At 32.5% G+C, this 23,896-nt stretch overlaps 2 protein-coding genes across 5 annotated transcripts; one reads left to right on the top strand and one right to left on the bottom strand.

The window, feature by feature from the left end:
- Nucleotides 1-470: 470 nt before the first annotated feature.
- Nucleotides 471-17,503, bottom strand: LOC141537293 (putative gustatory receptor 28b). 4 transcript variants are annotated; one of them, XR_012480907.1, is made up of 6 exons: nt 17,408-17,503; nt 5,457-5,528; nt 4,962-5,051; nt 4,706-4,895; nt 1,007-1,090; nt 471-887 (listed from the first exon to the last, which is right to left on the bottom strand). XR_012480907.1 is itself a non-coding variant. In XM_074258190.1 (5 exons), exons 1-4 carry the CDS (start codon nt 17,498-17,500, stop codon nt 4,827-4,829), a joined length of 324 nt encoding a protein of 107 aa, XP_074114291.1. In that variant the 5' UTR covers nt 17,501-17,503; the 3' UTR covers nt 471-1,090; nt 4,806-4,826. The 4 variants fall into 4 exon arrangements, 1 of the variants encoding a protein (XP_074114291.1); XR_012480906.1 differs by having other exon boundaries at nt 4,806-4,895; XR_012480905.1 differs by having other exon boundaries at nt 471-1,090.
- On the top strand, nt 6,611-10,479 carry LOC141537433 (uncharacterized). The gene is made up of 6 exons (XM_074258428.1): nt 6,611-7,161; nt 7,222-7,366; nt 9,122-9,259; nt 9,330-9,459; nt 9,716-10,087; nt 10,145-10,479. Exons 1-6 carry the CDS (start codon nt 6,634-6,636, stop codon nt 10,353-10,355), a joined length of 1,524 nt encoding a protein of 507 aa, XP_074114529.1. The 5' UTR covers nt 6,611-6,633; the 3' UTR covers nt 10,356-10,479.
- Nucleotides 17,504-23,896: the final 6,393 nt, after the last annotated feature.

The raw sequence follows: 23,896 nt of genomic DNA, 5'->3' as shown, positions 1-23,896 counted from the left end.
CGTTTTTGAGTTTTAGCGAGACTAACGCACAGCAATTGATTTTTATATATATAGATTGTTTTTTGTATTTTATTTTAATAAATTTTATTGTGAAAAATGAGATTATGAGGCGTGCTCTTTTGGATTTTTTCAAACTTCTTGAATCTAACGACCTTTAAAGATGGTAAAATAAAGTAAAAAATATTGTTTGATATGAGAATAATATGTTTTAATTCAATTATTATGTTATCTGAAAAACGAATAATAGATGTGATTTTAAAATAACAAAACTCAGTAAAAAAATTTTGTGCAAAATCAACAAAATTTCCGTGTTAAATACGGTCATCAAAAGATTTGTGTTGAAATTCAACCTCAAAGTAATATACTTAATGTTATTTTAACACAAGCTTTGTGTTATTTTGACACAAAAAATTTTTAACGCAGACCGTATTCAACACAAACACAATATTTTTTACGGTGTATAAATAAAATGATTCAATCCTTTTTATTTTTTTAACAAAATTACAATGAGTCTTTATCCACTTAGAACCTCATCACTGAATTATTGCACGCCTCATTAGCGGAGCGGAGGCAGTGCTCTACTCTCGAAATGTCAAAAAACCCAGTCTTTCGAAACTTGAATGACTTTTTTCTCACTAATATAACACTTACAGGATAATATGAGTGCACTAAAATTGAGTTAAATAATCTATCAAGCACATATGGTATTTTTTATGAACAATTATTTTGTTTAACATAGTAAATAATAACATTAAAATCAATCATTCTTGGACGTCCGTCAGTCTGTGTTTATGGATCCATGTATGTGGCAGAGAAATTGGTCGAAAAATTTATCGTACCAGAATACTTTTTTTCTTATCATATAAAGTTATACCTTGGGCTGATTCCTAGTTAATATTAGCGTTCTAAGTACTGTCGTTTAATTATAATTTGTAAAAATCTAAAATACGACTGTGTATTTGTATATCTATATATACATTTATTTTTTAGTATATTTTTTCCTCACCTTAGAGTTATGGCGCCACTATATATTTTTTTTATTGTAGTATTTTTTTTCTCACTTTGGAATTATGGCGCCGCTAAATCATACCTAGCAGAGTTTTCTGTTTCTTATTATTTTGCTTTTTATATTTTATTTTAATCAATTTTATTGTGAAAAATGAGATTATGAGGCGTGCACTTTTGGATTTTCCAAACTTTTTAAACTTATAATGGGCTTGGAAGAATGTCTTCTAAGTATTTCTGTCACGATTTTTGGCGTGTATTGTGCAAAAAATCTAAGAATTCTACACTACTGGAAAAAATTAAGGGATCAAAAAAAAATTCCAAATTTTTCGGTAGTTTTCAACGGGCCGTAACTTTGAGAGAAATGGTCGTACAGGAAATAAAAAAAAAGGAAATTGTAGCTCCAAGTGTCTAGTTTTTGGATTAGAACTTCAAAATTTTGTAGCCTCCGCGGTTTCTGAGTAATCGTAGAAAAACCAGCAACAAAAAAATTCTCAAAATTTTTTTAGTTTTTTTTTTGGTCTACGGGCGTGGAAAAAATTTTTTTAGCTTAACCACTATAAGGATCGGATACTTTGTTCATTTAGCTTTAATTTCTTTTTTAAACACCCTGATACGTCCACTCCTCGCTGAGATATCGGTCTTTAAATGGAAAAGAATCTTTTTGTCTTTGATTATCGATATCTCAGCAACCAATGATCGCACAGAAAGTTAAAGGTGGGTTTCAAGAACTTGAATGAATTCCCCTTAACGACTGTCCATTGTTTTTCGAAAAAAATTTTTCTTTCCGTCACATGAATTTGAAAATGCAACAAAAAAAGGGCTTTTAGTGGTTTTTTGGAAAATCAAGCGCTGGATCGAAAATATTGAGGAAACCACTAATGTTAAGTGTGCCTTTTACAGTTCAATATGTCCACAAAAACCCTACAAAGAATCAAATTAATCCAGCCAGCCGTTTTTTTGTTTCACTTGATCGAATTTTTGAAAAAATTAAAGGATCACGTTTTTGCTCTGAAAAGCTCATAATTTTTAAAAATGAGAAAAAAATGGTTTTTTCGAGCTTTTTCCACATTTTCGTTCAAAGTGCTTAAATTTTCAAAAAAAAAAATTTTTCGAAAAAAATTAAAAAAAAAAATTTTTTGGAAAAATTTTTTTAACAAGTTAAGGAAACTCAAAAAACCATCGCCCAATGATTTTTATCACCTTTCCACCGCTGCATTCCTTGATTCTACTGATCTCCTTTTAATTAAATTAATAAAAAAGTTAATACCCCCAATCGAATTTCGATTTTTTCATACGCTTTTCGGAGTTTTTTTTTCTTTTCTTTTTGTGAATCCTTAGCAAATCGCTTCATTCAACAGTTTTTTCAAAACTAATCCCTCTGCGCTAAAAAAATTTTTTTAATTTTTTGGTCAAAATTGAAAATTTCTGACTTTTGATTCTTAATCATGGTTAGACGACATTTATCGGAGGTGGAAGTCGCTCGGTTAGTGACTCTTATCGACGAAGGTTACACTCAACATGCAGTTGCTATCCGGATGGGTGTAAGTCAATCTGTCGTATCTCGAGCTTATACCAGATACCAAGAGACGAATCAATATCATCGTCGCCCCGGACAAGGTCACCATCGAGTCACTAATGCCCGCGATGATCGAACAATTGTTAGAGAAGTTCGACGACAACCTTTCGTCAATGCGAATATTGTCGCTCGAAACTTCCCCAATCGCAGACAACAGCAACAACAACAGCAACAGCGACGACGGCATCAAGTGCGAAACATTTGCTCTCGTACAATCATCAACCGTCTTCGTGAAACTGGGTTACACGCACGACATCCTAATCGTGTACCCCTGTTGACAGCAAGACATCGTCGAGCTCGTTTAGCGTATGCTTACGATCATCGAAATTGGAACTTGAGGGAATGGACAAATGTTTTATTCACTGATGAGTCTCGTTTTAATCTGTATGGCAACGATCGACGTCCTCTCGTTTGGCGCCGTCGTGGAGAACGTTTTCGCCAGAACTTTGTCCGTCCAGTCGTTGCCTACGGCGGTGGATCAGTTATGGTGTGGGGCGGCGTTTCACGAAATTGGAGAACACCTTTGGTAATTGTACGCGAAAATTTGACAGCTAGACGTTACATCGACCAAATTTTAAGGCCCATTGTTCTGCGCAGACGACAACATCTGAGGTCGTTCATATTGATGCAAGATAATGCACGTCCACACACAGCCAACATTACCCGGCGCTTCTTTGAGCGGCATGACATCACATTGTTGCGACACCCAGCAATGAGTCCAGATCTCAACCCCATAGAGCACGTTTGGGACATAATGGGCCGTCGGTTGCGCAGAGAGTATCCAAATTTGCAGAACTTAGCTGCTTTGGAGCGCGCGCTTCAGCACATTTGGAATACCATTCCGCAGCCTCAAATTACCGTCTGCATAAACATGGCTGAACGTTTGAGAGCCGTTATTGAAAACAGGGGTGGTAATACCCGGTATTGAACCAACAAAAACCTTCAGAGAATGAGTTTGGAGTCATTAAATACGGTGGAACTGACGAGCCACCGGGTCTCAATTCTCCTGAAATACCTCACACACACACACACACACACACACACACACACACACACACACACACACACACACACACACACACACACACACACACACACACACACACACACACACACAGAGAGAGAGAGAGAGAGAGAAGCGTAAATCCGACCGCGCGACCTCCACGTGGTACGCTTTGGATAACGCTAATGCCGGCGGTAATTGTTTTCTTAAACTTTTCAAGAGAAAAAATTTCAAAAAAAATTTTTTTTTTTTTTAATTTTTTTTTTTTTCAATTTAAGCACTTTCTGGAACAAAAATGTGGAAAAAGCTCGAAAAAACAATTTTTTTCTCATTTATAAAAATTATGAGCTTTTCAGAGCAAAAACGTGATCCTTTAATTTTTTCAAAAATTCGATCAAGTGAAACAAAAAAACGGCTGGCTGGATTAATTTGATTCTTTGTAGGGTTTTTGTGGACATATTGAACTGTAAAAGGCACACTTAACATTAGTGGTTTCCTCAATATTTTCGATCCAGCGCTTGATTTTCCAAAAACCACTAAAAGCCCTTTTTTGTTGCATTTTCAAATTCATGTGACGGAAAGAAAAAATTTTTTTCGAAAAACAATGGACAGTCGTTAAGGGAATTCATTCAAGTTCTTGAAACCCACCTTTAACTTTCTGTGCGATCATTGGTTGCTGAGATATCGATAATCAAAGACAAAAAGATTCTTTTCCATTTAAAGACCGATATCTCAGCGAGGAGTGGACGTATCAGGGTGTTTAAAAAAGAAATTAAAGCTAAATGAACAAAGTATCCGATCCTTATAGTGGTTAAGCTAAAAAAATTTTTTCCACGCCCGTAGACCAAAAAAAAAACTAAAAAAATTTTGAGAATTTTTTTGTTGCTGGTTTTTCTACGATTACTCAGAAACCGCGGAGGCTACAAAATTTTGAAGTTCTAATCCAAAAACTAGACACTTGGAGCTACAATTTCCTTTTTTTTTTATTTCCTGTACGACCATTTCTCTCAAAATTACGGCCTGTTGAAAACTACCGAAAAATTTTGAATTTTTTTTTGATCCCTTAATTTTTTCCAGTAGTGTATATTGGATCCAACTATAATTATTTTAATAAAAACCTCGATAGTGATTATATCGCGTTACAAATCCCATAGAATTATATTCCGCTGTTTTATAAGTAAATTATTTGATGAATTAGCTGCTAAAGTGAATATCTACCAACTCCTTTGAACATGGATGTCATTTCTTCCCATCATCAGCTTGAAATTGAATGAATATAATCAAATAAGTGGCCACAGCGCCAAATATCTGCGTGAAATCCAATCAACATAAGAACTTATTTTGTAAAATTAAAAAATGACAGAAATTACTAACGGTTCTTAAGATTGTACAGTCAACTGGAATAATATTATAAGCAGTAAATTGGAAATCCCGATGTAATAATTCCAAAGAGAAAATCTTCAACTGCAACAAAATAATAAGATTTTAGTTTTTCACAGTCAATTCAAAAGTTGATGTTAAACACTCCTTATGAATACTAATTTGATCGGTACACTGTGAAAGTAACCAATGTAAGTCCAGACAGTATAGGTGTTAAAATTTAAAGAGTTCAATTTTAACAGTATCACCGGTGTTTGAATTTATTTTGGTGTTAAAATATTTTTTTATAATTAAAAAAAATTTTTTTTTTTATACTTTACTAATTAAATCAATACAACTTTAGGAACTTTATTAACAATTAATGATAAAAACTTGTAGATGAAAACACAAAATTAAATTTTTTTCTTCCGTTTTCGTGCAGATATTAAAAATATTATGTCAATTGTTGGTTTGTTACAGATATGAATATTTTAAAAAAGAAGTATATACTTCTCTACGTATTTCCGGGCTCATTGAACATTCTTGCAAAATTTTTTGTACTATATTGCCAGTTTTTTTCATCTGTAAAAAGATAATTTTAAATATTAAATTACTTTCTCTATTATCATGCAATTATTAATTAATTTATAAGGTTCAATAAATTAATAATTAATCAATAATTAATTAGACGAGTAACGACCCTTGTAAAGAAAAAGGGTTTAAAATGGTTTAATCCATGTAAATTGTATATCTATGTAGTATATCAAACCATATTAAATTGTTTCAAATTATTTTTAATTGTTTTTCTTAGTAAAGAAAAGTTTTGTAACATATCTTTTAAATAAAGCGTATTGCGTCGATTAATTGCACGCTTTTAGCGTAAACGCAAGTTAATGTTTTATTAATGAAATAGAAATTTGAATAACGCGCTGCGCGCGCCTTAATTTTGACCAATGATGGATCGTAACCGTTTTTCCAAGTTCTGACTACTGACTAATTTCAAATTCTCATGTATTGTCATTTCTACATAGAAAAAAAGGTTCACTTGAGCCAAAAAAATATTTTTTTTCCCAATTATTTTATTGAGCGGAAAAAAAATTTTTTTTGACACAAAAAATGTCACTTATTCTAAAAAATTAATTCTCTTGTTTTCAGAAATACGTGTCTTAATCCGAGAAAATTGATTTCAATCAAGAAAATCGTCTCGTTTCGGGAAAATTCAGCCCCCAAAATTTTTTAATTTTTAACATGAATTTAATTAAAATTTTAGAATTCCTCGTTTTTATTGACGCTTCTTATTCTCTGGAACAAATTATCATCTTGGAAATTTTTGATTTTCGAAATTTGCTGGTCTTGAAGTCAGATGAGCCAAGATCTGATCTAAACTCGTGTCTTTTAAGACCCAGGATCGAATCTTGGCAATATCTAGATGACTATTGTTTTTTATTGACAACTTAACACTTATGTTTTCATTATCTTTGGTAGAGTGAGTGATAATGATGGAAATAGATACAACGTAATAAGTTATTTCTAGATCTGGTGGAATTTTTTTTTACGATTCAACGTTCATGACGACAATAGATAAATAAAAATAAAAATAAAACTACTTTATTAGGTGCAACATTGGGAATTCTTTTTTTTCTTTTCTTTAGTTTAATTTACAAGTTTCATAGAGCTCTATCAGAAAATGTTTAAGTTAATTATATTTTTATTTTTTGTTAAAAATATTGTCGCTTTGAATTTCAGTCAGAATTTTTTTAGTGATTTTCCCTTGGTACACAATTTTACTGATAATTTTTTCGACACAAATTATCAACTAAATAATGATAATAGTAGTAATAGAATTGAATCAATGAAAGGAATTTTATACGATATCCAAACATTATTTGAAAATGAGATAAAAAATAAAAATGAGAAAACATTTTGGGAATTAATCAAAAAATTGCAAGAACATAAGTACAAGCACTCGAATTATTTCCAATCAGAAGATTTAATGTTATCATTGTTCTTAATAAAAGTTGAGGAAGAAAGAATTAATACTAATGTAAAATTGTTAATAGATATCTTGCGTCACGATATCTATTTCATTGATTTGAAAGATTTTTGCGTGCATGCTACCAACATTACTCAGGAGTTTATTAATAAGAATTACTACATGGAAAGAATTGTGGATGAGTACAATAAATTATTGTTGGGAGTCTATGTGCAGATGATGGTAAGATTAATTTTTATTAATTTTTAGTCATTAATCATTAATTTTATTGATGTTTTTCAGAAAGAACAGTGGAACAATTTTTGCGGAGGAACAATGGCGGTACGTTTTGGAATTTACGATTACTATAAGGCGGTAATGCAAAGCTATTTGAGGATTTTTGGGGTTTATTATTATTCATTGGTTATTTATGGACACTGTACGGGAGGTAAATAGAATACTTTCGGTAAAATAATTCTTAGAAATATAACCGGTGAGGTTAACCGAGTTGTCTAAGGCGCATGGCTTATCCCTGTTTAAAATTTCCAATAGAATCCCATCAAAAGCAACAAAAGCCACTTAGAAACCCATAAATTTTATTGGTTTCTTAGTGGCTTTTGTCGCTTTTGATGGGACTTTATTGGAGTTTTTCAACAGGGATAGAGCATTCGGACTGGCCCACCAGCCAGGCGTGGGTTCGAATCCCAAGCTGGTCTTAGCAACCATCTTGGTTGTTATTCAACCCTTGCCGCGTAGATTAAGATTTCCACAACCCAAAAAGACCCCAACGTACCACTCCCAACAGTTAAAGTCGGCATTATGACCACAGCAGTTAAAGCCGACTCTAAATAATAATTAATTAAAAAAAAAAAAAAAAAATTCTTAGTCATAAAGTTTTTAGGGATTCATAATTAGTCAAAAAAATTGAATACAGTCGAGTCTCTTCTATCAAAAAAATCTGCATAAGTTTATATGAGAACCCACATAGGAAAATATAAATTCGTATAGGAACCCATAGGAATCTACATTGAAGTATGGATTTCTATAGGAATCAACATGGGAACCCCTGTGAGCTTATGGATTCCTATATGGAGAATCCACATCCGAAGTATGTTCTTTTAAAAGAAATCAGTAAAATTTCACTGATTCTAACCAGTGAGTGCAATTTCACTGGTGAATTAGTGAAGTTCACCGGGTTAATCAGTATATCAGAAACAATATATCTGCGCGCATGCGTGCTGTTATGTCCACTGGAAATCCTCTGATTCACCAGTGAAATTGTTATTCACTAGAGGAATCAGTAGAATTCTACTGATTCCTTTCAAGAGAGTGGATTCCTACAGGAATCCACATAGGAATCTGTGGATAGATGGATTCCTGTATGGGAAACCCACGTCGGAAGTATGGATTTCTATAGTAAATCTATATAAATGGAATACACATAAATCTTGTAAAAACGTGACGTATACCAATGAATAGCGTAAAATACTGTCAACCATGAGGTACTGGGTTTAAGTCCATCAGACGCGAGCAGTTTTTTAATTAAATAAATTTACAAAAGCCGTTTTTCAGAATTAATTTCAATAAATAATTTATTAATAGCATAATTATTTTTAATTTTTTAAATAAATTTTTTTTCGCCTGATTAATAGGGAATCCATGTAGGATACCACCCTGGATTCCTATATAGGAAACTATTTGGGAATCTATCCGAAAACGCCATGTAGGAATCCAGACTGGTTTCCCATATGGATTTTTTTGATAGGGTTATTATGAGTCCTATTAGTGTCTTTCTCGCATAAACGCGAGTCTGGTTTAAAAAAGAAGAAAACAAACAGGACTCTAATCGAGACTCGACTGTATTTCATTAAAAATCTTAACTTGTAAATTCTGGGGAAAATATTGGAGGTATGGAAAAATTATAATGACCCTTTTTAAGAGAAAATCAATTTTTCTATAATGATCATATAAAATATTTTTCTTCATTCTTAATAATTATGCTTTTATATTAGTTTGAAAATAAAAATTAAAAATTCACCACAAATTTGACTTTTAAACATATCATCAAAATTTTGGTTAAAATATCAGAAATACGAAAAAATGATAAACAAAATTTTTTGGAGAAAAGTTAATTTCTTACAACTTTTATTCTAAGCTTGTTTTTGTATCTTCAATATCATTTCTACAATAATTAACAATTCAGCTGATCCACGTCAAGTACTAACTGCTTCAAAGTCAAAATTTCTGGATAACTTCAAGAAGACACTGACTTCAACAAAGCAAACTATCCATGAAACAAAGCACTACATGCATCTGTGCTCCAAACCTTTCAACGGAAAACGTCAGTACCAACTATCGTAACTTCAATTTTTAATCATCTTTGTCCACTATTATTCCAACTATTATTCTAGTTCTTGGCAGTACTGTACAGCTTCAAAATTTTCAAAAAATGTCAATCGGTGAGAGGAACTTCGATCCTAGGGGACGCTCGGTACTCTCTGTGAGCTTAAAAGAGCAGATGTCTGATACAACCAGCAATTGGTAGGTAATTACTGAGATTTTATTTACCCAATTAGCACAAATAGCGTTAACCTTCTGTAGCTTCCGAGCGTTTCCCCTACTCTTGGTGGAACGCCCCCTTCTATATTTACTTTACACGTTCCTTACTCCGGTGCCACACGGCTCATTTAGTCAAAGTTGACTTAAGCTTGCGGCCAGAATAAGACGTTAAGTTGACGGCAGCAGTGGGATCAATTCAAGTACAACTTTGCATTATTCTTTTTATCGGAAATTTCAGGATTGTGGTGGGGGTAAGGTTCATTGAGGATAGCCATATGGTGCATATACAGATCCTGGAAGGATTAGTAAGTGCGTATGGAGAGATAAGTATGACAAGATGGCGGAAAGTTGAAGAAAATGGTGACTTTGTAACACTAGAAGAGGGTAAAGAAAATGGACATGTGAAGAAGATCAATTTGGGCGACGTGGTGGCACCACTAGAATATGTAGTCACTGGAGTGAGATTTAAGTGCGCCTTTAAGCCTCTTGCAGGTCTAACGCAACAACACGAGATAATTCAACTAGAGATTCACGCAACAAAACTTGATTATCTTCGAGGTAAACTTGAAGTTAATAATTCAAAGTGGATTTCCGCGAGTTTGAACCCAACGTAAGTATTGAAGAAATTCAGTACTGAAGTATTAAATTAATCTCCCGTTAATTTTAGAGAGGAGATGGCACCGAAAGACTTCACTTCGGAAAAGGCGATAGAGTCAACGGTCCCCTTCTTCGACGGCCGAGACTTGGAATTTTCCCCTCCAGCACCTCTGCAGGGTCTCGGACTCTTCCACGGTGGAGAAAAGATTGAGGACTTCGGTGGATATTTCGCCTTTCGCGCCTTTGACTTCGACATGTCCACCATTTTCTTGGGGCTGTAACCTTTGAGTTGAAAATATATAAGAATGTACTTTGTAGACAATTTAATTTGAGTAAGACAGAGGCTTTATTAATGAATGAACGAAAGGGTTTTACTGATATAAAATTTCGTGTTTTGTACAAGAACTTAGTTGGTCAAATTCTTTTTCTTCATGTGTTAATTTTCTCCTCACTTATGTATTCTTTCCTAGATTATCGGCAAAGCCTTTCCTTCTTTCAAGGCAGTTCCTCCGTAGTGTCTAGTGTGGTCTGAACATTCAAATATTTTACGTCATTTTTATCTCAGATTTGCAGGCTTAAACGGTGTATTTATATTATTCTATAAATGCAATTTTAATTAAAAAGAGACATCGATTTATATTAGTAAGACGAGAGTAGACAATTATCCAATGCACTTCCCGCTATGACGCATGGAATTATTATATCTCGACAACAAATCGATTAAATGTTGCTTTTTTAATGGACGCCTCACGCCTAAGTGTGTGGAAGTGATTTACTTTCAACATGCCGCTATAGGACGATTTTGCAATATAAAATCGTTGACATGTCCCAATTTAGACACTAAATCAATAAAAAAAAAGTATGTTTTGAAAATTATAAACATTCAATTATAACGTCAGCGTATTTTTAATTTCCCGCTAAGAAAATTAGAAATTTTCAAAAATCGGACAGTTATTGGTTTTACCCCGTTTGTCGAAAATGGTGTGTGCGCGCGCGCGCGCGTGTGTGTGTGTGTGTGTGTGCGTGTGTGTAAATATGATTTAGATCGATTCGTACCGGTAGAATTTGAGAAATTTCAAAAAAACAAAGAAAAAAAATTTTTCAAATGTGGTTGCCGATCAATTAAAAAAACTACTCAGTTTTTAAAATCAAAAATCCATCAAGAGTGTTTTTATCGAATTACACCAAAATTTTTCAATTTGTGTTTGAGAGTATATCATAAAATTTGGAAAACTGCGTCGAATGCTACCAACTGCGTGAAAATCGGTCGATTGGTTCGTGAGTTATCGTTCGAGGGTCCGTATGAGAGATATCGCAAATAAATAATTTTCAAAAAAAAAATGTTATTTTTATATAACTTCCAAACTAATTATCAGATCATTTTTTTGTAAGTTATCTGTTTGTCCTTAAAAACTGCATCGAATCGGATGATTCGTTCAGGAGATATCAAAAAGTTCAAAATATGATAGGTAAGTTTTTGAGGGTCAACCGTTTATCTGATTTTTCAATTACTTTTAAGTGAAGATGAAGATAAAGACAAGCTCCTACTCACCTCAATTTGAATTTCAGTAGCATATGCAGTAGCAGTTAAAAGTGGAAAAATTTTGGACAATATCCAAAAGAGATCGTTTATATCTCTCCAGACTAAAGTCTCAAGATTGCGCGATTGCATTAAAGGCGCCATTAGGTTATGAGTGCTGAGAACAATACACGCAATATTGTAAGGAATTATGCATAGCATTCCAAAAGAATAAAAGTTTTCAAATTTCGAGCTTAATTGGCATAACATTGTATAATAGCGTTTCAAGCCAATGATTTCAACAATACACGTCTTAGTAAGTGAATGGTTTCTCACATTTATAACTTTCACTAAAGATGTTATTATTTTTTTCGAATTAAGTAATGCATTGTTACAGCTTTTGAATCGTTTTTCAATCAACATCAATGCAACCGTATACTGCGTTACAAAGTAATTGAATACAATCCCATGAAATAGGTATAAACACATCGCAGTATTAAATTGTATACTCAAAAATATTTCGGACATAATAACGATCGTGGAAAGGAGTGTGTTGATATACAATACAACTACAACTTTAATTTTCACACTTTCCAGTTTAAATATGTGCCAAAATTTGTTCATAACAATGTCGATGTCTGTCAATTGATATGCAATTTCTACCATGGAGTGTCGCAGGATCATAAACAAAAACAATAGAACAACACAAACAATATTCCCGACTAGACTTAGAATTACTTCTGATATATTTGTAAGTCTTGTATCATTTTTACAGTTACAATCGGTGGTTGAAAATGATTGGCAAAAATAACTTGCTATGAAAATATAAATTATTAAAAATAAACTGTAAAATATATTAATTTTAGAAGATGAAAATTCAATTCCTTGAAAATTATTTCTATTGTAACTGAAGTTTTGCGAAATTCTTGTGTACTTGAAAGGGGCAAGGCCAAGTAAAAAAAAGAATAACCATTGCAGTCTAATTAACATTGTTTATTCTTGCAATAAATTTGATTTGAATGACGTTATTAGATGTATTTGTTGTTTTCTTGGTAATATTGTTGTTTCACTTAATTCACTCAGTGTCAAAGATGTCACATGAAGTTACAATAATGGATTGGATGAGTGATGTTGATGAATTAAGGGTGAATAATTATGATAAAATAGTCAATAAAAAATATTAACTATTGAGTAATCATGCAATTTAATAAACATTGTAGTTGAACATTAGAGTTAGATAGTAGCTTAATTAATTTTCAGAACTGAGTCTAAGGTCATGTACACTGAAAAAAAAGTATTTTGCTACTAAGAATATTTTTTTTGAAACAGTAAACTTGGTATTGTGTTACTAAGAATACGTGATATTTTGATGATCACAATAAGTTTACTGATTACCAAATTTTGAATTTGCAGCGGAAGTGCCCAAACTAAGCTTTTGTTAAAAAATTCTTTTAAAATCAAATTTATCGTCTCACCCCAAAATATCTCAGGAAACTTCCAAACACAGCCCCTTTTAAAAGCGGAACTCAAAATTTTAATTTTAAAAGGTTTCACACGGAAGTTACATTTTGGTACACCCTATTAGTACAGCAGTATAATAGATTATTACATGTTTATAACCTCACTTCATTGGCACAAATCAATTTAATTATAAAACTAACAGAACAAATAAAAATTAAAATTAAAAGTGTAGGGGAAAGTAGCGTAAAGCGAGTACCTCGCCCAAAGCGGGTAGGTGCTGTTTTCTTGTAACATTGAGTGCAAATGTCAAAGTATGCATTTGTAGTAATCATGGGAACACTCCTGAGTGTTTGAAAGTTCTAATTGGGTGTTCGAATTTTGACAGAAAGTAACAAAATACAAAATAAATTGCTAAATTTGTTAAAATTACGAATGGAATGTGTCATCAGATGATTCGAACACTATTACACTCATGATAATATTGATAAAACCATATTATTTTGGAACCATTTAACTCTAAAGGACGATACAAGTTCGGACGGTTTCCTTTGTATTTTTGATTTTACAATTGTTTAGCAAAAAAACGTGTACTGGGGCAAAGCGGGTAGGGCAAAGTAGGTACCTACTTACGCTGCTCTAATTCAATTCTATATTTATTTTGTCATACAATATTATCAAGTAATACGTAAATATAAGAAAAAAGCGGAAATACATTCGTGATTAAAAACTTATTATCAATTTCAATAGAAAAATGCCTATTTTGCTTAAAATTAATGAAATAAGAATAAGATCATCATTTGAATGATTGCAATGCCTAAAAATCTTTTTTTTATGTTAGTGTTATGTCCGCCCGAAAATTTTTCTTTTTATTTAAAATTCCCGCTTTAGATAGAAGACCCACCTATGCGCGAAAACCACCTTAAAATTAATATCGTTGCGACTGCCGACTGACCGATGGGGATTTCTGCAAGCTAAGCAGCGGGAACTTTTAAAAGAGACGGCAACCACCGCCCAACGTCTTTTAACTAATTCAATTCAAGTATCTTTGTTAATTGGCCCACGTTCGTAGAGGCTTTTGGTTTAATTTGCACGGCACTTAGATCAAGCGGGTCCCCGTAAATACGGCGAACGTGATAAAATTAAATTCAGGTCTTTTAATTAATTTGCACTGCACTTAGTTAAAGCGGGCCGCCGTCTGTAAGGGCTTTTGTTCTAATTTGCGCCGCACTTAGTTCAAGCGGGTCTCGGTCATCCGGCAGACGTAAAATAGATAAGTTCGTTAATATAAGGGATTAACCGTTTAATTTGCTCCGCATTTACATCGGTTTGAATCCATTAAGTTTAATTATTATTCGGTCAGTTACGCACTTTTTCCTGCAGGAAACTGGAAAGACGTTAACCGAAAATTAAAGCGTAAAATTTAAATAATTAGTTCATAAGTGCTAAATAAAATTATCGTGAAAGTGTAACATCCCGATTGCTGCTGTTCTAATAAAAACAAACTACACGAATCTCGAGTCGTTCTTTACTGAGAAAGCAGCCCTTAATCATCCATTCCTGGCCCTCAAATTCAACATCCAGACTCGAGAGCGCTTCCAGCTGCCCTTCAAGGCCCGGATCAGTAAGGAACAAGCCATCTAAAGGTAAGTGAAAAATAATCTATTAAATCTAAGAAAATCAAATCTCTACAAAAATTTTCAGTCTCTTCAAAAGGCATGGTATTTCGTCTCTCGAAAGCTCCCACAACAAATAATTTAACAACGAGAATTAAAACCCCTCGTTGTGTATTCTTAAAAGTTAGTCCGATCCTCCACGGTAACTTCGCTACCGCATTTTTAACGCCTACGGACATAACATTAGCTAAATACACAATTTTATTATCAAAATTAGTTTTATCATTAGATTCATCTATTTGTAGTGCTTATCTGCTTTGGGCTAAGGGGTAGGGCAAAGCGAGTTTTTAAAGTTTTTATTTTTTATTGATAAAAAATTCTTAGACCCAAACTAAGACAATATTCCTATCTAATATTGAAGTTCGATCACTACTATGTCGGATATACTAGTATTCGTTAGTAAATCGAAGAAAAACTAAAACTTCTAGGCTTTCTTCATTAGCTTACCCGCTTTAGGCCACCCTCCCCTAACAATAAATTTTTTTCAAGTTAACATCATCAATATTGGTTGAATTCTATTTTCACTAGTGCGTAGATTAAATGAACTGACTAATAGTGTTAAAACGTCGACAGCAGTGACAACGCATATATTATAGTATTATTGCGCAGAGTATAGGTCTTGAACTATCTTATATTTTGATAATCACAATTTTGATTTTCAAAATACCTGATATTCTGATTATCAAAATACTTGTTTCTCACTTCCCGAAAGTTGATGACGAAATTTGCAATAGAAAAAAAGCTATAACATTGTGTGTAGGGACAGGTCTGCAGCGGTAGAGCAAAAAGAAAACTTTAAACGGGCTTCTTTCGAAATTACTTTTTTTCAACTGGCGGGCAAACAATCTTCGCAACTGCTCGATCGATTTCGATGAATCTTTCGACGATTCTTTATTGAGGTGTCTTGTGTGGTAATTTATCACATTTGTTTGGAAAAAATTAGGAAAACGGTTGACACTAAAGGCCATCCCTGCAACTTCCCGCTGATTTCATACCTAAGCGCTTAAAATTGCACTTATGACCTTTTTGACATCGGTGATAATCTCAAATCTAATTTCCTCCTCTACGCAGATAATCTTAAGATTTATAGAATAATATCTGATGCATTGGACTCAGCAATACTTCAAAACGATATTGATAAGCTTTCTGAATAGTGTCATGCCAACAAGCTAAACCTGAATGCAAAGAAATGTTTTGCAGTCTCTTACTCCCGCTCCAATTCTCATGTAGCCACAAACTATTTACTTCAGGACCATAGAATTGAATCGCAAACAAAAGTCAAGGACCTAGGTATCGTTATTGACAACAAACTTTCCTTCTCCAAACACTTTGACAATATTACTCTATAAGCTTTCAAACTTCTTGGTTTCATAACTAGGACCAGCCGAGACTTCAATGACCCACTCACTCTAGTGCGTCTCTTTTCCTCGTTCATATCTCCTGTGCTAGACTACGGATCTGTCATATGGTCACTCTCTACTGCCTCATCAATCGATAAAATAGAAAGAGTCTGATATAAGTTCTCCAAAATCATGGCATACATGCTTGCTAAGAAATACGGACACTTTTTTTTTTTTTTTCACATTTTTTTTCACAAATTCACACCATACGATGCATTAAAACACTAACAACTGGATTCTTTTGAAAAACGTACAAATCTCTGACTGCTCTGACTTCTTCAAACTATTCACCGGCTTAATTGCGGCCCCGAATTTACTGATCTGCTTTGAGTTCATCAAGAAAAATTTCAACCTCAGGCATGATCGTATACTGAAAACAACGAAGTCCAATAAAAACTGTCATCAATAGTTCAAAAAACAGAATATCAGTTCTCATTAATAGATATTACACTGACATAAATTTTTTCGATGGTTCCTATAAAACATTCTTAGCTAAATTTAAAAAAAATCTTGTAATTCCGTAATGCTGCAATACTTTATCCTTATGTAGATTAGTTGTGTTTTTTTATAAATCTATTCATATTAAATTCTTTCAAAAATAAAAATAAATTTTTTGTATTAGTACTATGTACAAAGCTGATTGGCGCTTAGAGAAAAAAAAATAAATAAATAAAAGGGATAAAAAATCTCGCGAGAGTTTATCTCGCATTTATTTCGCTTCAGATTGTTGAAGAAGAGCTATTGGAAATTGCTTAGAAGCTTCGGAATAGGCAGAATATTTTCAGTGACATATCAATTTCTTTGATATTTTTTTTGTAAATTTTATAAGAAATAGTTTTGAAATTAAGAACTACTCTGGTTTGTTGAACATACATATACACATACACACACACACATACATCCATACAGACACAATCGCGGGAATAGTCAGGGAAGCTTCCTAGGACCTCAAAACGTCAAGATCTGAATTAAAACTCGATTTTCGGAAAACGAGGTAAAAACAATAACTTCCCGATTTTTTTTAATTTTCAATTTTCTTAGCGGGAAGTTAAAAATGGGCATTGTTGTGACAAGAAATTTATTGAAAATTTTCAACAATTTTGTTTCTTATAGCAACATTGTCCGTTGTTCCAAAAAATTTTTTTTCTCTGTTTGCAAGAGATGATTATTAAGAACAGTGAGGAAGCAGAAATGTTTTTTAATAAGCTATATTAGAAAAAAATATTTGAAAAAATAAAAAATATGATTTATTAGCATATTATCTTAATAAAATTTCTAACCTGTTCTTCAATTTGAGACGCAACCATCGCAACCATTAATGTTGGAAACAATGTCATCGCCATCCATGAAAATTGATTGACATGTCGTAACATCAAATCCGGATATACATAAAATGTTATAATGGGTATTAACAATTCATAAATATTTATTATTATTGATACGATTATAAAAGGGACCATAAACAACATTCCGAAACTGTAGAAGTTAGCGATCTCTGAACACATACTGAATAGTTTCGTGTGTGATCGCTTCAAGACAATGATCTCAACTATACATATTTTATATATAATATATTTTCGAATGTTTTCAATTGGTTGTTGAGCAGCAATAGAGTCTTTTAATTTAAAAAATGTACCGTTTATACTTTTGAACCTTTTTTCAATTATTGTCAAGAGAATAGCATACTGAATGACATAAAAAGAAAAGGCTAAGAATTGATAAAGATATAAGAAAAATGATATATGAAACTGTTCATTCAAAAAAATTTCACAAATAATTACACTAGTACAAAAAAATAAATTAAAAATAATTATAAACATAATTTTCGTGGATTGATCATCTATCTTGTCAATATTTTTTAGTCTGTTTAATGTCAAATCAACTTCAGTAAATTGATTGATTATTTTGATGAATTTTCGTTGTTGAAAGACGTATAGAAGGCATATAATGATTATAATTACTGTTGACGAGTAGCTTAACACCAATCCTAAAAGTCGTGAAAGAAATGTTTCCTTCTCATTATAGAGGTTTACGAAAACACGAGGTAAAATATAAATATTTATCGAGACTAAGAATAGTATCAATATTAAATTGTAGCATTTGTAAATTTGAGTGCATTTGAAAGTAATTTTATTTTTTTCTAGTATTTTAATTTTGAATGGAGCAAATCCAATTAATTGAAAAATTGACAATTGGAAATTAAATAAGATCTTTAATGCTAATTTCATTGTAAGGTTTCGTTTTTTGAATAAAAATAAGTCTTTACTTGATGCTTTTATAACAACTTTCTAATAATAAATGTAGAACAATAAATTTAAATAAAAATGATTACTCCGCTACATTTAAGATTTAAACAGTTATTTTATTTTACTCTTTATAAAATTACTTCATAAGTATTTTTAAATAGAAAAGAATGATAACGTTATGTGATAACGTTAATAAATTGCTTTTGTAATTGATTGCTTCGCTAAGCAAAGGTAAAAAAATTTATGCTATAAAAATGATTAAATCAGTTAGTAAAGTATAATGCATATTTTAAGAAGCTCGAAAATTTTCTTTTAATTTTCTTTTAATTAGATTTTAATCGGGATTTCCTAATTGGACATGCCCCATTGGAACCCAATGCGGCCCCAAGTACACCTTGGGTATTCCCAATATAATTTCTAGTCGGGTTACTCCGGTCTCGAACTCATAATAAAACATTGTTAATCATAAAACATAGTTATAAGTAAATAGTTCGTAAGTGAAATATTGTGCATTGAGTGCATTTTACCACATAGGGCCATTAACTGAATAAACATTCAAAACCCAAATATCCTCTCTCTTAAAATAAATCAGTGGAATTCCACTGATTTAACCAGTGGACATAACAACGCGCACGCGCGCAGATATTTTTTTTACTGATTCAACCAGTGAACTTCACTGGTTCACCAGTGAAATTGCATTCACTGGTTGGAATCAGTGAGTTTCCACTGGTGAACCAGTGAAATTTCACTGATTTCTTTTAAGAAAGCTGAGTCTCTTCCTTAAAAATCAACATCAGCCACGGGAAGACGAAGAGAAATTAAATCAAGGGCCTGCCAACTGCTCAATCCAAATCAATCCAAAATCAATAATAAAGACATTAAAGGACGATCGTAAGTTCAAGACCTCATTGACAGCAGTGAGCTTTCTGATGATCCAGAGGTTCTTGTAGACCCTGGATTAGATGGTAAATACATCCTGTTATTTTTTTTTTTGGGCAATAAATTCATTTTTTATGATTTATTGTACCTTTTTTGACTGGGTTAAGTCTCTCGATATAACAAATGAAGTTCTGGATTTTATAAAATCTTTGATTATATGTTTTACTTCATTTGAATATCTGCATCAGGAAGTGTTACTATATACCGCTCTTACTTTCCTGGCCGCTATCTTAACCTAGCTCTTTTATGCTCTTGCAGACTCGCTTGATGACGACCATAGTCAGAGTGTTTTAACATCTGACTCTGATTCCTCCTCAGAGGTTATTGATAACCTCTGAGGAGGAATCAGAGTCAGATGTTAAAACACTCTGACTATGGTCGTCATCAAGCGAGTCTGCAAGAGCATAAAATGTCGTGAAGGCGTCATTTTTGAAAATGTCACGAAGGCGTCAAAGCAGTCACATGAGACGACTGAGGCTGAAGTTCCTCATCTTAGTGATGCTGTTCGTAAACTTTTGGGTTCAGATAAACGAGCAACGAAAGACAAAACTTTCAATTTTCATCCTGAATTAGTGGGATGCTGGAATGATGTCCTTAAATCTGGTTTGGATAAAGAGGAAAAATTGCGTATGATTGATACATACCCTAATAAAGGTAATTGCCCTCTTTCTGCGCCGGTTCTTAATCCAGAGCTGATCGTTCTCTTGTATAAGACGGCGCGTTCTCGTGACAAATATCTTTCTAACGACCAGGGCCTGTGTGGTCGTAGCCTTGTAGCCCTTGGTATGGCTATTTGCAGCATTTTTAATGACAATTCAGAACCTGTGGACAAGGATGAGCTCCTCCAACTTCTCTGCGACTCCAGCAGCATGCTTTGCGAACTAATGTTCCAATTGTCTAAATCTAGACGTTTTCAGCTTTATTCTCAGGTTGACGAGAAAAAGAAGACTATCCTCGAGGAGGCTGTCACTGATAGTTTTCTGTTCGGCGAGAATCTGGGGAAACGAATCAAGGATTCCAATGTATGCGAGAAAACTGGATTATCTCTAAGATCTCAGTCTTCAAAAAGTAATTCTGTTGAACCTAGAAATTTTTTAAACTTCAAAAGCCCGTCTGCTCCTTGGAGTCAGTCAAATCAAGCGGGCTACACCCGGTCCTCTTTCAAACAGAACTTCCAACGGGGCAATGCGGTATCGACTCGCTCTCCACTTGTGGAGCTCTCTGCACTTGTGGAGCGATTTTACAGCAATAGCAATTAATTAATCAAAATAAATTTAAATTTCCAATATTAATGTCTACACTGTTGTAGCGTAGCGTAAACAATAACAAAATAAGACGTTGTTTTTAAATTTGCGCGTGCCAAAATGGCGATACCTTCGAAAAGCGCACTTCTAATACTGTCGCGTCGCCTCTACAAGTGCATAAGTGCACTAGTAGACTCGTGCACTAGTTAACTTGTGGGCGAAAGGAGCGCCACTTTTTCGTAAGTGGACGGTGAGCCAACCAGGCTTCCGTAATTAATTAGAATGTGTTCTCGATGTACGTCTACTCATATTATCACATAAGTGTAATATAGTTGGATAGAGATATTTGAACTCCACGAAATTGCTTGACCTCGACATATCAAGAGTAAACAAGCGTTACCTCAATTGCTTTGCGCTATGAGGTGTACAAAATAAAAAATTACATAGTTATTTTTTTTTTGAGCTACATAATCTGATATAGCCCTATTGTGAGATTTGTTCATCGCAGAAAATTGTTTTTTTTTTATCTTTACTCTGATGAAAAAAATAACTTGACTCAAGAGGAAAATTCTTGACTCAAGAATACCATTTCGAAGAAAATAAGTTTCTTGCATCAAGAAGAAAAATTCTTAAGTTTCTTTGTTTGGTCAGGGAGGGGGGGGGGCATTAAATATACCTGTCAATAAAGATATTAATACACCCTCATGAAAAAAATAGTGATTATCTAATAAATATGACTATATTTTTAAATCATTTTATAATAGCTATCTTTTTTTATTTATCACAATGTTCAAAAATATTTCAATTAATTCAGTTTTTTTTTTTTTTTTTGTCAGTGCAGATCCAGAGCATGTGATAGTATTATTATACTATTATATGTTAATTAATGAAAAAGTATATATGTCTCTTTTTTTCCAATCTAACGTTACATATGTAAATCAACTACATAAATCAAAAACGTTATTTTAATTTCGTATTCGACATTTGAAATTTGTGGTATCTGTGCTATTTCTTATTCACTCATTAATTACCAGATCTTCTTCCATACAAAGGTGACACGCCAAATCATGGAAGTTACGGATCATTTGTACTTCGGATACAATTTTACTACCTTAAATGAGTATATTAAGCTCATAGGCTCTTTTACCCGACCATGCACAAAATTTTTTTTCTGTTCATGGTAAAAATTTCGATTTTAGTTCATTTTTAATTGAAAATGTCTTTAAACAATGATTAACATCGAAATTTACGGACAGTTTTTATTTTTTTTTTTCAATATTTTTTAACTAGCCCTTATTATCCACGAGTACCTTAATGCTTGGATCACCTCGTGAATATTTATTAATTTTCAGATTTTATTTATTTAATTTTCATCTAAAATCCTACATGACACTATTAGTTAAAAAATATTCCAATTTCGCATTTAATCAGAAAAATATTAGACGTTATTAAATTTTCCAAACTTAAAAAATTTTATTTAAAGTCTATCAACACTTTTTTTGAACATAATTTCGCAATTGATCATGACAATCTCATTAAATCTGGCAACTCTGCAAGATTGATCAAGTGACAGCTGTTCTTTTATACCTGTGTAGTCTAGAGTGTTGATGGTAAAAACTTAAAAATTATGCATATAACAAATTGTATGGATTTTATTAATTCGGGATTTCGGTGAACAGTGTTATTGAACTTAAGTGAACGTATTAAATAAAATTTGATAAAATCTAACTCTTTTTCACAATAATAATACACTAAAAATCTATCGTTAATCTAACTACGAAAAAAGCTTATTCAACATGCCTGTTATGAGTGTATAAAATGAACCAAGAATCAAAAAGTTACCATAAACCAAAACGAAAAAAAAATATTTCTGTTTAAAAACTGTAGTGTTAATTACAATGTACTGAGTATAGAATTCTATCCTTTTAAACTTTAAAGTATGTACGTTGTGTTTATCAACGGCTCGCTCATTGTATTAATTTTCGATAAGAGCACACTAATTGATGAGTTATTATCTCCTATCATTTGTAACGAAACCAAAGAACAAAAAATAACTCTGGTTCTTTTAAGTTAAAGCAGAATATTTGAAATTCTATAAAAATGATCAAGTATTTTAGAAAAAAACAATTTAAAGTTTTATATAAATAACTGCATTTAAAAAAAAAGGGTCATAAGGCAATGATAAGCAGCAAAGAAATAAAATAGCTGCATTCAAATAAATCTAAACATGTGTGTATGTATATGTATATATGTATCTATATATATATATATATATATATATATATATATATATATATATATATATATATATATATATATATATATATATACATGCTCATCGATAATTAGTTTTTAAAGTATTGGTTGCCACCTAAACGTTATTATCTGATGACATTATTTAGACTCGTTATTCTACGTTAGTGTAAAATAAAAAAATGATAAAGTCAGTACCCGTTATCTAACCATAAAAGTGACATCAAAGACAATAAATAAATAAAAAAGTAAAAAAAGAAAAAATTTTTTTTTTTTTTTAAAATGAACTTTGAACGTCAATCCAACATACGTACGTCTTATACGTGGTATTGTGTTCCTTATAAACAAAATGGAATAGTTTACTCGGATTTATTTACAATAGACAAATTTCATGATGTTAAATTTCGTATAAAAGCACATCGTGCTAAATACGTGGACAATTGCTCTGTTTTACACATTCAAGTTCAACAAATAAGCCAATTTAACTATGCTAAAGCAGACATCACGATATCAATTAATGAGCTATCATTTACGTATGAAACCTCATATTGGATGGATTATACACGTGTTTTCTGTTTTTGTGAATCCAATTCTAATAATTATAAATCGGATATTAAGTGTGACATTACGTGGTACGGTTTTGTTGAGTCAGAAGTCGCTAAACGTCACATGTTATCGTTAGATAGTTTAGTATGGCTGACACCACGATACTTGTTTTCATCTATCAGAAGTGATGTTATTATTCGGGTGGAAAAAAAGTTTATTTATGCACACAAAGTTATATTGTCCGAATTTAGTCCCATTATGTGTGCAATGATAAAAATGGATAACATTAAGACTATTAACACATGTGTACAAGAGATTAGTGTTCACGATGTCGAGTTTTATATAATGACTGATATTTTGAGATATATGTACACTGGGAAATTGACGAATAAAATTGAAAGCCATCGGGTTGCTAAAGTTCTCGTTGCTGCTGATAAATATCAGATAGAAGTGTTGAAAAAGTATTGCATTGATAAATTATCTCGTTGTGTCAGAGTTAACAATGTTTTGTATGTTTTGAATACTACGATTGGATGCAATG

The sequence above is a fragment of the Cotesia typhae genome, unplaced genomic scaffold (assembly GCF_013202065.1).
Source record: "Cotesia typhae breed Kobodo isofemale line unplaced genomic scaffold, CoteBio_Ctyphae scaffold_91, whole genome shotgun sequence".
Lineage (NCBI taxonomy): Eukaryota > Metazoa > Arthropoda > Insecta > Hymenoptera > Braconidae > Cotesia > Cotesia typhae.
Note: the sequence above shows the minus strand (reverse complement) of the source record. Positions and strands in the feature narration are given on the sequence as shown.